The 15,003-nt window shown below is 41.3% G+C and overlaps 2 protein-coding genes across 3 annotated transcripts in view; one reads left to right on the plus strand and one right to left on the minus strand.

The window, feature by feature from the left end:
• Positions 1-100: 100 nt before the first annotated feature.
• On the minus strand, positions 101-9,060 carry AIMP2 (aminoacyl tRNA synthetase complex interacting multifunctional protein 2). Of its 2 annotated transcripts, none has more exons than XM_079121294.1 (4): positions 8,799-9,060; positions 3,419-3,625; positions 1,429-1,660; positions 101-629 (listed from the first exon to the last, which is right to left on the minus strand). In XM_079121294.1, the coding sequence occupies exons 1-4, from the start codon at positions 8,931-8,933 to the stop codon at positions 241-243; spliced, it is 963 nt and encodes a 320-aa protein (XP_078977420.1). In that variant the 5' UTR covers positions 8,934-9,060; the 3' UTR covers positions 101-240. The 2 variants fall into 2 exon arrangements, with proteins under 2 accessions (XP_078977420.1, XP_078977421.1); XM_079121295.1 differs by having other exon boundaries at positions 8,919-9,045.
• An 80-nt stretch (positions 9,061-9,140) lies between these two features.
• Positions 9,141-15,003, plus strand: part of PMS2 (PMS1 homolog 2, mismatch repair system component) — a 29,993-nt gene continuing 24,130 nt past the window's right edge. Inside the window, exons 1-5 of the mRNA XM_079121225.1 lie at positions 9,141-9,300; positions 11,029-11,168; positions 11,508-11,594; positions 11,909-12,011; positions 12,938-13,121. Of these exons, the coding sequence (XP_078977351.1) occupies positions 9,278-9,300; positions 11,029-11,168; positions 11,508-11,594; positions 11,909-12,011; positions 12,938-13,121 (537 nt within the window). The 5' untranslated portion in view covers positions 9,141-9,277. The remainder of the gene's footprint in view (positions 9,301-11,028; positions 11,169-11,507; positions 11,595-11,908; positions 12,012-12,937; positions 13,122-15,003) is intronic.

Here is a 15,003-nt window from a genome sequence, read left to right on the forward strand (position 1 = left end):
GCCTACATTCCTGAGGCGGCGGTCTGATGTGCCTCCCACAGTTTGCAGTCCTCATGGTGTTCTGTACAGTTTTAATGAATTTTAAATAAAATGGAACCCATAAGTTATATGATGCTTTTATTGATATTTGACAACTGTCCTAAATAAAAAGACTTTGATTATAATACAAGTCCTCTTATTAATAGGCATGAAGCAGCACCATTCGTAAAATCAAAACCCTTTAAAACCAGTTGGTAAAATTCACTTAAGGAGCTTGAGAGCAGCGTTGAAGGGGGCCAGGTTTTCACAGGATCTCAGCCACCGCTGCACATTGGTTGGTGCCACCGCGGTGCAGCCTCCAGTCTGCTGGAGCACAGACCATAGCACGACATCTGCTACGGTGAGCTCGTTCCCAACCAGCCATGGGCTCTTCCCTAGAGCAGAGTTCATGGAGCGGAAAACAGCTGCTTTTTCTTTGCTGCTCCCCTCTTTTAGCTGAAAAATAGCAATATCTACCCAGCTATCTATGAGGGTTGAGTTGATAGCATTATGCTTCTGGCCAAACAGAGAGAACAAGAAACGTGCAATGTTCCCTTCTCCTTCGATGGGGCACATCGTCTGGACACTGAACTTCATCTGAGTCTTGGGCACTGAAAGGGAGAAACATGCCAGGTAGTGTATGAGTGGCAGCTGCTGAGGGAAGTACTTGTGCTGTCTAGAAGGGGACGTCACCAATAATGACTGACTTATAAAGAGGGAAAGTATTTTCAAGTACATTACATTTTTCATGTCTCCCAAGTGTTTTAAAATTCAAGAGATTCAGATGCAAACCATATGTTAAAAACATACCCAAGTTGCCTTTATGCTATTTGATTTTGACGATTTTCAAGCTAGAAGGACCTAAGACCATCTATTCCAACCTCTGTTGCCAAGGGATTTGGACGCTGAGAACAGGAAACCAGGAGTCCCATGGCCCCAGTCAGGGATTCTGCCCTCATAACTTCTCCACTCGTGGAGCTGAGGGCAGTGAAGTTATCACTGATGAATGGTGTGAACTCACTGCCCTCTACATAAACCTAAACAGGACACACATCAGAGAGACAGCAAGTAAAATATCCTGCCAGCCTCCAAGGGCCATAAGAAAAGTAACTTCAGTGTCCCTGGCTTAAGTTTGAGAATAAGAGGGTCAGACAGCTGTGTCACTTCACCTCTGCTCTGCCTGGTTAGATAGTCCCCCTGGAACTCTCTCTCAGAGCTCTAACCTCCCAGAGCAATGAGGGCATCCTGTGTCAAGATTCATCTCTGCTCTGCTTCTAGAACTGCCCCGTGAGCTTTGAATACTCGAGAGGACCTGACCTGATGCAAGCAGCTCTAGTCTGCTATAGTATCCTAGTGCCCTGCCCTTTGTTGTCTGTTCATACATGAAGGTCAACCTTGTCCTATACTCACCATTCTTCCAAATTAAAGTGAAGCCCAGCTGATACTCATGACGGGGCTGTTTCCTAGTCTGTTCCCCAAAGCACTTGAGAAGGTTCTCGGGCACACTCTTAACCGATGAGTGGGTGTGCACAGTAGATAGCACCCTGTAGCTCTCACAGAGCAGCCTGTGCAGCACGAGCAGGGAGAGAGGAGGGGAGGCAGGGTTTGCGTTGATCACGATGTCTTTCAGTGCCCCATAGTCCTAGGGGAGAGACCAGAACGACACAGCCATCAAGAGCAAGCTGGAGTGCATGACTGTACGGTGCTACCTTGGCGGCTCCCATGAAGGAGGTACTGTTATGACCCCACCTTACAGCCAAGAAAACTTCAGTCCTGGTGAGGCAAGTCACTTGTCAAAATGGGCACTGAGCTCAGAAGTGGAGGTTGGATGTGGGCTGACGCCATGTCCTAAGCTCTCCACTCCTGGTTCACTACAATCAGTAGACTTTACTGTGAAACACAAAACAACATTGGGGATGACACCTCTCTTTTTTACCTTTGAGATAAAACTAAATTAGAAACAATCACGTGTAATTCCCGCAGCTACCAAATCTAACAATGACTACACATAGAATTTCTATACCAATTTGTGTTCATCAAGGTGTTTCAATGAAGTGCCCCTTGAAACAGGGTCTTGGATCCAGAGACCAGGGGCAAGAGATTTTGCAACCCTTAATGCTGACTAAAGTGCCCAGCCTGTAGTCTTTTTATTTATTTTGTACTGGGGATTGAACCCAGGGATGCTTTATCACTGAGCTACATCCTCGGCCCTTTTTGTTTTTTATTCTGAGACAGGGTCTCACTCACTAAGCTGCTGAGGCTGGTCCTGAGCTTGTGTTCCTCCTGTCTCAGCCTTCTAAGTGGCACTGGGCTATACCTGCAGTCTGTTTTTTTTTAAAGGTTGACATTCATACTTCTATGGTTTTGCTCTTAATAACAAAAACCATTCATGTACACAATCACAACCAGTTTCCTTGACCTTTTGTACACGACAGATTCATGTCCTTCATGCCAAGCCAGGCAGAACACTTCACAGATCCCTGAAAAGATCACATTACCTGATGCTGTGCTTTCGGAGGTATCAAAATGCCACAAGCATCTTGTGCTGAGAAGCCTTCCTAGCACACTGAGAGATCATTGTTCTGTTGTGCTAGGGGCCTGGTCAGGTCTCCTTTGGGTAGTCAGTGCAGAATGAGTGGGCAGAGGAATGAATACACCAGAGGCACTGAGGTTCCCCAGAACAGAGCCCTTGGAGAGACACTGCAATATCATATCTGCTTCTTAGGGCTTCAGTACCACTCCATCACCAGTTCATCACCAGGGCATTAGTAGGGAATCTTGGGACAAACCCTCTTCATACTCAATTAAATACTAGTTTGTAATAAGACATTCTTTGCATATCAGATTGTTCCCTTAATTAGCTGAAACCTATGAACTTCAATCATGAAAGCTGGCTGATAGGACTCATTTTAATAGAGCAAAATGAATTGGAGCAAAATACACTGGAAATAGATGGGACTAAGTAGCTTTTAGCAAGGTATTTCAAAAGGATTGGTGGGATATTGCACCTGGGCAGCCAACGTTTCTCTCAAAACATCAAGGTTGCCGCTACTGAGCCTCTGAGAAACACCCAGTAAGTAAGTGGAGACCTGTATTCCAGGACTCCAAGACTGCTGAACAGACTTGGACCCACAGGAGGCTGTGACTTGAGTTCCTTCTGCCCACACTGCTCCTCCCTGGGTCTGAGAAATTAAGTAGGGGCTTTGGAGCTTGCTTTGGTTTCACTCTTGCCTTCCAAACCTGTTCTGTGCCAAGGTACAATCACTGAGAGAAAAAAAGAACGTACTCTTTGCTCCACCTTTGAGAACTAGAGCAAAGCAAAAATCACACTGGCACGATTTTCTGGCACTAAGAACTATCCAACACATTTGATGTCACTCAGCTTTCAAAATGAACCTACCTTTCCAAGCACTGAATTCAAGTCCAATGCACTGGTGGTTAAAGGAGTGGGCTCATCAGCTTGTATGATGTTTGTCACGTCCAAGTCTGCATCTGGTGTGTTGATCATCTTGGAGAGACCATCAACCGCAGCTTTCAACTCGTACAAACGTTTTAAAATATCATCTTGGCGGGACTCAAGAGCTTGCAGAGATGGGTCAGAGGCATCCTAAACAAACCAATATCCACACAGTTGGCCTACATTTGATCACTTTTTTTTTTTTAATATTTTAGTCGTCAGTGAATATTTATTTATATGTGGTGCTGAGAATCGAACCCAGTTCCTCACACATGCAAGGCAAGTGCTCTACCACTGAGCCACAACCCAGCCCTGATGACTAGTTTTACTTTGTCCCCTGCACTCGCCAAACCTCCCACCCTTTAAAAGCCATTATTATGAAGCAGCAGAACCATCTCATTCCTCAACCTCCATCTAATAGGTTCTACAAATAGATCCATGAATGCTCTAAAATAAAGAAGAAACATTGTGACTGAAAGTCACTTTGAAATTGTCTGATTCCTATTTCAAGTAATTTTGTCTAAGAATAGAGAAGGGGAGAAAATGGAAACAAATCACTCCCCACCCCCAATGAATCTTTATTTTCTAAAAATTTTTTAGTTGTAGGTAGACATAACACCCTTATTTTATTTTTTATATATTTCTTAGATGTTGACAGACCTTTATTTTATTCATTTATTTATATGTGGTGCTGAGAATAAAACCCAGGGCCTCACATGTGCTAGGTGAGCACTCTATCACTGAGCTACAACCCCAGCCCAGACCTTTATTTTATTAATATGCAGTGCTGAGAATTGAACCCAGTGTGTTACACATGCTAGGCAAGCACTCTACCACTGGGCTACAACTCCAGCCCCAACAAATCACTTTTTTATTTATTTATTTTCTTGTTTCAGGGATTGAAATCAGGGGTATTCAGCCACTGAGCCACATCCCCAGCCCTATTTTGTATTTTATTTAGAGATGGGGTCTCACTGAATTGCTTAGTGCCTCACTTTTGCTGAAGCTGGCTTTGAATTCATGATCCAATCCTCCTGCCTCAGCCTCCCAAGCCGCTGGGATTACAGGTATGCACAACCGTCCCTGGCTTTTTTTTTTTTTTTTTTTTTTTGAGACTTGTTCTCACCATGTTTCCCAGGCTGGCCCTGAACTCCTGGGCTCAAGCAATTCATCTGCCTCAGCTTCCCACTGCATCCAGCATTCTTTATTCTTAATAATGAATTAAAAACACATTAGTAAAGAAAGAATGGGAGCAATGAGAATGTAACTTAAAATTTACACCAATAGAAGGGAAAAGGGGACACAGACAGTATTCAAGAAGGCTCCTTTAGCGGGGGTGGCGGCGCATGCCTGTAATCCCAGCAGCTCAGGAGGCTGCGGTTCAAAGAAAGCCTCAGCAAAAGCAAGGTGTTAAGCAACTCAGTGAGACCCAGTCTCTAAATAAAATACAAAATAGGGCTGGGGAGGTGGCTCAGTGGCACAGTGTCCCTGAATTCAATATCTGGTACCCCCCCCACACACAAAAAAAGGCTCCTGTGGCTCAGAAGTGGGTCCCTGGGGAAGGTGATCAATTCACCATATAGTTCTCAAGGTAACACTGGTATCTCCCTTATCTTAGAATCATCTAGAACTTTTTCATAGCAGAAGTGTATAACTCCATGAAGAGGAGCTACAACATTCATTCACTGAATCTGCATCCTTCTTTCCTTCTTTAAAAAAAAAAATTTTTTTTTTTTTTTTTTTTTTGGTACTGGGTTTTGAAACCAGGGGTATTTAGCCACTGAACCACATCCCCAGCTCTTTTTTGAGACAGGACCTCACTAAGTTGCAGAGGCTGGCCTCAACTTGCGACTCTCCTGCACTCAGCTTCCCAAGTCACTGGGATTACAGGCATGAACCACCACACGTGGCAGCACCCTCTTTACATAGTACATGGTCTGGTACACAGAAAATAACCAATGGTATCTGCTGAGAAGTAAGTCTCAGGTCCTACAGACTTACTTTAAAAGGCAGTAACAAATAACCTCCCCATAGCCATATCATACAACCTATTTACAGATTTATGAGTTCTCACAACAGATAATCCATTTTAAGTTGAAGGAACAAATAATGAGGAAAAAGGTCATACCTCGACAGAATAATCAAGAATGTGGCAATGACCTTGAGTTTATTATAAATAAGTACTCATGATACAATGGGAGTGGAGGAGTATTTGCTCACATTTGTGGGCAACCAAGTTCAATGTTCTCAGGAACATCTGTTCCTCCACCAGTCATATCCCTCTCTTATATCCAATTTATTATCAGGTGCTGCTAGTTTTACCTCCTAAATATTTCTGGAATCCACTGGCTTTTAAGAGTGCCTCCGTCACTGCCCAAGGCCAGGTCACCATTTTTCTCCTGCTCTAATTTCCTTACTGGTCACATAGCACCCATTCTGATCCCCTGCTCCAATCCATTCCTTAAAATGCTAGTTAGTTCTAAAAACGAACTTGGACCTTGTCACCACCTCCATAAGTCTAACTGCTTAGGCTCTTAGGAAAAAAGTTAAGCCTTTAACATGGCTTAATAAATACCTTGTATTATCTAGACTCTTGCTGTGTCACTTCACATAATTCTCTCACTTGTTCTGCACTTAAACCATACCATTATGAGTTTCTAAAACACCAGGCTCCCTTCTACCACAGGACCTTCACACATTCTGTTCCCTCCATCTGTGATACTCTCTCTTCTCTGGTCTGTTCAACTTCTATTTTTGTTTGCACTTATAACCACTATCTCACCTCTCTTGCTTGCTGCTCTTAAGATTGGACAGTAAAGGAATATAAGTCCACTGACTTCTGGATAGCACAAAGAATAGAAGATGCCACTTAAATAATAGGTGCTGGCTGGAAATAAGTCTGAATGCAAGATGTGACAGGTGGGACAAGCCCTTGGGTAGCACCCTGTTCTGTGATGACGTTCCTTCTGAGTAACATTTCCAGTCTCTTGTAACCAACCTGTGTTTGTACACTGTGCACAGTCTTGCTCATTTCTACCTACCCCGTAAGCCCAAAGCAGCAGCTACTAAATTAAAAACTCAGTCAACACACTCTGGGAATTTCTGAAGTAAGAACTGTACATGTGACATGGTCTGTGATTTCTAAGCCCCAGCAGAACTTGATCTAGCCCTTCATGATCTGCGTAATGCCAAAACGCTCAAGATCTGCTTTCTCTCATGGATACCTTCCAATTCTGGCCTGTGGTTTTCCTCGTTGAGGCTAAAGACTGTGATTTGGTACCCATCTGTTTTATCTTATATGTATTTAGAAGCAGCTGCTTCTTTGTGTTATTCTCATGTGCTCTAGATATGCTAGATTTCTAATTATTTGTGCATCCACATTAACATCTGCTAAAGGAATTGTTAGAGCCACAGGACTGTGTGTTTTCCAAGTCACAAGTTCACAGATTAAAGCCCGAAGGAACTCAGGCAGCAGATTTACAAAAACAAAACTTGGGTCTCAAATAAGAGATGACTGACAGGCACAGTGGCACACACCTTAATCCCAGGATCACAAGTTCAAGGCCAGCCTCAGCAACTCACTGTGAGCCTGTCTCAAAACCTAAAAGCTAAAAAAGTGCTGAGATGTAGCCCACTGGTAAAGAACCCTGGGTTTCAATCCCCAGTACCAAAAAAAAGATCTCCCTCTAGGTTTTCTTTATGGTCCTCTCTGTGCAGTTGAAGGGGGCACTGGGCCATGTCTTTGTGGCAGTTTCTAGTTGAAGGACCGCTGAACCATATCTGTCATTTTTGGCTTAGCTCTGTAGTGAGACAACTCTCAATGTCCTTGGGTTTCAAACTAAGCTTCCTTCTACTCTAGGCAGAAAGCCATTATGACAAAGTGAAGGAAAATACACGATGGGAAAACTGACCTCAAAATGTCTACTTATTCATCTCCTGTCAGAACGGACAGAATGTTTTTCCTACTAGAAACCCCAGATATGCATTTGTAATTGATAAAAAGGTAAAAGACTTGAGTAAGTACTTATAAAATAGGCAATCAAAATGGTTAAGGAGGGCTGGGGAAATAGCTCAATTGGTAGAGTGCTTGCCTCGTAAGCACAAGGCCCTGGGTTCAATCCCCAGCACCGCAAAAAAAAAAAAAAAAAAAAAAGGTCAAGGACGGGCTGGATTATGGCTCAGTGGTAGAGTGCTTGCCTTGCACATGTGAGGCACTGGGTTCCATCCTTAGCACCAAATAAAAACAAAAAAATAAAGATATTTTGTCCATCTACAACTAAAAATAGTTTAAAAAAATGGAAAGGGAAACATGAAAAGGTGTTCAACTTACTTAGAAACTGGAGAAAGCCAAACTAAAACTACATTAGGACACCTCCATTAGGATGACTACTTTAGACGCCCACCAGTTTTGTGAAGAGTGCAAACATGAAGAATTCTCTAACGCTAGTGAGAGGATAAACTGGTATAACCACTTTAGAAAACCATTTATCCAGTAAAGCAGAAGACTGATCTGCCCACTGAGCAACAATCCCAATTCTTAGTGTGGGTATGTGTGTGTGTATATATATATCTCCTGAGTCAAGTAGTGTATAAGAAGATTCACTGCAAGATTATTCATAATAGCTGAAAATGGAAAAGGACCCAGTGCCCACGAGCAGCAGGAAAAAAAATAATGGTAGTACAGTCACGCAGTGGAACAGCACGCTACAGAGAAGACGATTAATTCATTGTTGCAATAAAATTACCCTTAAAAATCACGTCTGCAAAATAAAGACAGTCCCAACAGAACAGATACTGTATGCCTCACTTACGTCAAGACCAGACTGTATAGGGATGTGTACTTAGTATGCAAAAATAACAGGGCCAAACAAGACAATGCTACCATCAAAGTCAGGACCTTTGGAGGAAAGTTGTAAATGGGAAGGGTGGGGAGCTGATAATGCAAATCAAACTGGGGTGGTGGTGACTCTGAAGTTCGCTAATTCCTCAAAATGAGTATTTATGTATTATTCACTTTTGTGAGGGTTAAATTTCATACTAAAAAATTTTTAAGTCTTATGCCAAAAAAGTAAAAAGAAGATGGATAGATCTTTTAATAGATAAAAGTTAGGATGACTTGATGCCCAAGCGGTGCACGGGGCCAGGTTGGGGTTTGCGGCCGAGTCCAGCGCCCAGTTTGTCCCAGCCAGGTGGGACTCGTCAGTCCTGGCCAGGGCCAGCGGGTCCGGATCGCTGCAGCGCCTGCGCACTGAATAGATGGCGGGATGCGGGGTGCGGCCGTGCACCAGCGCCTGCGCACTGGGTGGGAGCCGCGCACTCCTACCTGCACGTGGCCAGCCTCCGGCGCGGGGCTGCCGGTCCTGCAGTGCACGTTGGGGAGCCGGTACATGCAGGTGGGAAGCTCTACACGTAGCGGTGCGACGCCCCCATGATAGGGTTTTACCTGGTACATCGGCATGGCGGAAACCAAAGGAAGGAAGTTGGCGGGCGAGTGTCAAGAACGCTAAGAAACCGTCCGGGGCTACGACGAACTGCGGCCACCTTCTTTCTGACCCTGCTTGAGGCGTTCGGGAAAACGCAGTCTGTGCGTCCTAATTGGCTCAGGCATTCTTGACGTCACTAGCTCGACCTTTGACATGACCAATCCACGAGAAGGAGGTATGGGAAGCGTTCGCTGCCCCGCCCGGAAGAGGTGGGACTTAGCCCCAATAGCCACCAATGGGCACCCGGGAAACTCGGCCGGAGTCGGAACTGCAGCGGGAACTCTCACACAGTTGTGGAGGCTAGTCACATTCTGGGTCCATGGAGGGAGTTGAGGGTCCCAGGTGAGCGGGACTCCTTGTCTTCCTTGGGGGACGCCCTTGTGGAAGCCCACGGCGTCCCAGCCCCCTGGAAAGGACAGGAAGTGGTCTAGGCGCGCGGCGAGCAAGGCCCGCAGCGGCGTTCGAGGTGTGCCCGGGCCGTGTACTCGGTGAGGGTGCTCTTTGAGGTCGCGGTCCAGCCGCTGACCCCTCCCTGCGGGTGGGGAGTCGGCACCTGAGTGTTGCAGATTTGGCTCGCGTTGGACCGGCCTCTCCAGATGCTGTCGCAAGACGGTGGATCTGAATCAGGACCATGCAACTCCCCTAGACTGAATTAATTTCCGTTTTACCTGGTGTCTGATTCTAATTGGGGTTAGGGTTAGCTTCAAGGCGCACGCTAATTTGCGTAGCCGTTCTTGTTTTGTTTCGTTCCTTGTTTTGTTTTAATGCAATGCTTCTATATCTCTTTGAGTATTTGATTTCTGACTGGCAAGTTACCCCGAATTAGATGTAGGAGTCTGATGTCAGCACAGTTACATTCAATGTCAACGCACCTTCGCTGTTTGTATTTCAGTGTTGTGCCCCACCCCACACCCAACTCAAAACAAGTATCTGAAATGGCCCGTGGCCTATGATGTGTTGCCAAATATACTGATTTTTAGAGATACTTTCCATTTTATGTGAGGTCATCTGTAGTTTCACATTATAAACTTAAGTTTTGCAAGGTAGTATGAGGAGTTAAGAGGTTTGTTTATTCCCTTTTAGAGTTTGTTGAAGGTCTTGGTGGGTATGTTTCACATGCGTGGGAAATACCCAAAGATTTTTCTCCTGGGAAACTCCTGTCTTCCCTTATATCCAACCTAGGAGTTGCACCATTTGTTGAAAATGTCTACATATTAATGAACATATGGAATATTTTTTTTTTTTCCTCGAATGAGAAGGAGTTGGCTTGAAAGAGGGGGAGCACTTTAGACAGAAGACTGTAAAAGAGCAAAAATGTCTAAAAGAGGTTGTCCATTACAGGAAATACTTGTTTACTGTGACTGAAATTTAGGGACTTGGTGAAGGGAGAAGGATGAGAGAGAATGAGAAAATAAGGTACACTGGGGCTCAGTCGTGACTAATATTAAATTTCATCTAATGGGCAGTAAGGCACTAGTAAGTTTTTAAGCCTAAAAATTGTCTGACCAGATTTGTGATTTTGAAAATAACTGGTGGTAGCACGCGGGATGGAGACACTTGTAAAACTCTGAAAGCAAGTAGAGGAAAAACTTTGAGGGCTTTTGCCAACGCAGCAGTGCGCAGCTTGGATTTGGATGGGGTTGCAGAAGCAACTATGGGAATAGTTAGACAACTGGTACCCATTTTGGCAAACTTTCCCACCATACTTTTAGCTTTTCCAAGTTGTATGGGAAATAACTGCTTTTGCTTTTCAAGAAAGATCTCTTTGTAAAAGATTATTGACCTGTAGCTTGAGAATACATGTTTCCTTCATGTAGTTTAATATATACTTAGATTTTAAATATCTATTGAATATGAAACATTTATTCAGAAGTATTTTTTGGCAAATGTTTAAGGATTGTAGAACATTCATATTTGTAAATATATTAAATGGATATGTTCATATAATAAATGAATGGGATAGGTCCACCAATAACCGATGAATCATTTCCTACGGTTAATATCAGGGTGAAAATGCATTACTTGATTTGTTTGAATACTTATTTTGTTTCTTGTAACTGATTTCTTTAGTACGGAACTTGCTAAAGCCATTAAACCTATTGACCGGAAGTCAGTCCATCAGATTTGTTCTGGGCAGGTGGTACTGAGTCTCAGCACTGCTGTGAAAGAATTGATAGAAAATAGTGTGGATGCTGGTGCCACTAATATTGGTAAGTTTATGAAAGTTTTAAGCCTCAAGAAATAATCAGTTTATGTTATTTTATTTAAGAACCATTTGTTATTATAATAAAATTCAGATATACAAAATGACAGTAGTATGTTTAAATATACTACTGTATATGTGTTTAAGTGTTAGTATACCAATGAATTATTATTTTAAGTGTAAAGTTACCATTTATTGTACTAGTACTAGATAGTAAGAATAATAATAGTGGTTAAGTTTTACTGTGTTCTTACTATGTGTTTGTATCATATGTTGCGAATATCAATTTATAAAAGCTTTTCAGCATGGATTGATCTTTGAAAAGTAACTATTTTAAACTTTTTAGATCTAAGGCTTAAAGACTATGGGGTGGATCTCATTGAAGTTTCAGACAATGGATGTGGGGTAGAAGAAGAAAATTTTGAGGGCCTAGGTAAGTTGAATTTATAATATAATTGGGCCAAATGTCTCAGAATTTTGAATAACACTGTCTTAGTAAACACATCTTTTTAAACCAGTTACTGGGGCTGGGGTTGTAGCTTAGTAATAGAGCTCATGCCTGGCACGTGTGACGCATGAGTTTGATCCTCAGTACTGTATAAAAATAAATAAATAAAATAAAGGTATTGTGTCCATCTACAACTAAAAAAGAAAATTAAAAAAAAAAAAAAGACACCAGTTACTTTGGTAGTCATTGTGTATATTTATTTATCCTTGAGACATCTTACTTTATACTCTTTTTTTCAGCTCTGAAACATCACACTTCTAAGATTCAAGAGTTTGCTGACCTCACGCAGGTTGAAACTTTTGGCTTTCGGGGGGAAGCTCTCAGCTCACTTTGTGCTCTGAGGTGATGCATTGTTTTTATCCATTAACTTCACCATTATGCAGATTCTTTTGAAAGTTGATAAGTATGATTAGAGTCATTATTGTTTACACTTTTCTTTTCTTTCTGTCTTTCTTTTTTTTTTTTTGATGGAGCCCAGGACCTCATGGTTGCTAGGAAAACACTGTATTACTGAGCTACAGTCCCAGCCCTTATTTATTCTTCCCAATCAGAAAGTCTCATTCTCTAACTTCTAAATTCTTTTATCTGATTGCCAATCTAAATGATAATACTTTTGAAATGTGAGCAATAAATGATTAAATGAAACAAGTAGAATTGTAAAAAACATTGTTATTCATTTTAAAGCAGTAGTTTCTCAATTTTAAAGTAATACTACAGCTGTAGCTCAATGGTAGAGTACTTGCCTAGCCCGGTTTCAATCCCCAGCAAAAACAAACACAGGTAATAAATTATAGGGATCACTGTTTTGATTTACTTTCAATTTTGGGGGAAAGATTTAATCAAAGCCCTTGTTTATCCTAAAATTCTAAAGAGTCTATTATATCTAAACAATTGTTTTTATTTATTCTAAGATTCTAAAATTTTGTAAGTGGTTATACATTTGAATTATAATATCTTTTGGATCATTTTATCAAATTTTGTTAGAACAGTAGTAACAAAACTGAGAAATCTTTATTTGTGAATAAATTTTGAGATCATTTGTTGTTTGCATTTCAGCTTAAAAAAACGAAGTCAATGGTTTTATCAAACAGCATTTATAGAACTCTCAGTATCTTTAGGTGTCATACCTTAGATTTTATGATTATTCACTCATTTAAACTCTCTTAACTATCTCAGAGGGATCATCAAGGAAAATAGGTCAAATAGTGTTCTGTGTCCAACCCTTGTGAGTCTCTAACTGTGTAGCCATGGCTGCTGTTTTCTTACAGTGATGTAACTATTTCTACCTGCCACGCATCTGCAAAGGTTGGGACTCGACTGGTGTTTGATCATAATGGGAAAATTGTTCAGAAAACCCCCTACCCACGACCCAGAGGGACGTCAGTCTGTGTGCAGCAGTTATTTTATACGCTACCTGTGCGCCATAAAGAATTTCAAAGAAATATTAAAAAGGTGTGGTAAATTCATAATTCCAATCTTCAAGAGTATCAATTTTATAATGTACACTAGTAAAAGATTTAATAAAGATCTTTACTTTTCAGTTGATTCTCAAAGACTTCTTAGCTACTCAGAAGACTGAAGCAGGAGAATCATAAGTTTAAGGCCTGTCTGCGTAACTTAATAAGACCCTGTCTCAAACTAAAATAAAAAGGGCTAAGAGAATAGCTCACTGGTAGAGGTCTTACCTGGTACATGTGAGGACCTAGGTTCAATCCCCAGGATTGCCAAAAAGAAAAAGAAAGAAAAGATACTAAATTTTGAATGATGTACCCATTTCTTGCAAATAATCATAAAATAGTGTTTATTAGACATTCTTATATGGGAAATGGGTCCTTTAAAAAATAATATATTTTGATTCTGTCTGTATCTTGTGTGTGTGTGTGTGTGTGTGTGTGTGTAACTGGGGATAGAACCCAGGTTCTTGCATATGCTAAGCAAGTGCTCTATAAGCCCAGCTCCCATCTTCTTTCTTTTTGTTTTTGGTACCAGGGATTGAACCCAGGGGCACTTAACCACTAAGCCACATCCCCAGCCCTTTTTTGTATTTTATTTAAAGACAGCGTCTCACTGAGTTGCTTAGGACTTCGCTAAGTTGCTGAGGCTGGCCTTGAACTTGAGATCCTTCTGCCTCAGCCTCCTGAGCTGCTGGGATTATAGGCTTGTGTCACTGTTCCTGGCTCCCATCTTCATTTAAAAAATTTTTTCTTTTTTTTAGTTGTAGATGGACACAATACCTTTATTTTATTTACTTATGTGGTGCTGAGGATTTAACCCAGTGCTCTACCACTGAGGCACAACCCCAGCACCACCCCCACCTTCATTTTTAAATAAGATTATTTCTCTTTGTTTCCTGAAAAGTTGATTAGAATGCAAATGGATGGCAAAATGCTATATTGTATTTCAGAAGCAGATTATGAAATTGTCTTTGTATAATTACAGTTTTTTATCAGTGAAACAACTGACCTAAATATGTGTAGCAGAAAGCCTGGAAGAGTAGACTCTTGAGTGTTATGAGAGGTTACTCTTGGATGTGAGATCTTGTGCATTTTGCTGTCCTCTTGTTGCTTTTCTCTTTGGTATACACACACTTATTTTTGGTACTGGGGATCGAATGGAGGGGTGCTTTACCATTACATCCCTGGCCCTTTTTATTTTTTGAGACTAGGTGTCAATCATTGCTGGATCTGATCTCAGTCCTCCTGCTTCAGCCTCCTGAGTAACTAAGAACACAGGTGTGCACCACTGTGCTGGCTATACATACTTTTTTTTAATCTTTATTTTACCTATTTATTTTCATGTGGTGCTGAGGATCAAACCCAGTGCCTCACATGTGCTAGGCAAGTGTTCTACCACTGAGCTACAACTCCAACACCTATGCATATATTTTAATAATACAAAAAGTACCTTAAGTCTATATAGTTAAAAACTTTCTTCGCTTATAAAGCCATTTATGCTAATTTTAACTTTATTAAATTTTACAAAAATAGAAAAAAACTTTATATCTGATGGTAAAAAAAATTGTGCCTCAGAAAAATACAGGAATATGGGACTGGGGTTGTAGCTCAGTGGTAGAGTGCTTGCCTAGCATGTGTGAGGCACTGGGTTTAATTCTCAGCACCACATACTAATAAGTAAAATGTCCATTGACAACTAAAAAAATATTAAAAAAAAATACAGGGACATAGAACTTGTACTTGTTAGAGATGACCATTATTAATGGTTTGTATGTATTTTCAAATGCTTTTTAATTTCATGTTTACAAGTATTGGAAAAAACTTCAAGGTATATTAATATAATGAAAACAAGAAATATAGAAAGAACAGCAGTCATGTAA

The sequence above is a fragment of the Sciurus vulgaris genome, assembly GCF_902686455.1.
Source record: "Sciurus vulgaris genome assembly, chromosome: 18".
NCBI classification, from domain to species: Eukaryota; Metazoa; Chordata; class Mammalia; order Rodentia; family Sciuridae; genus Sciurus; species Sciurus vulgaris.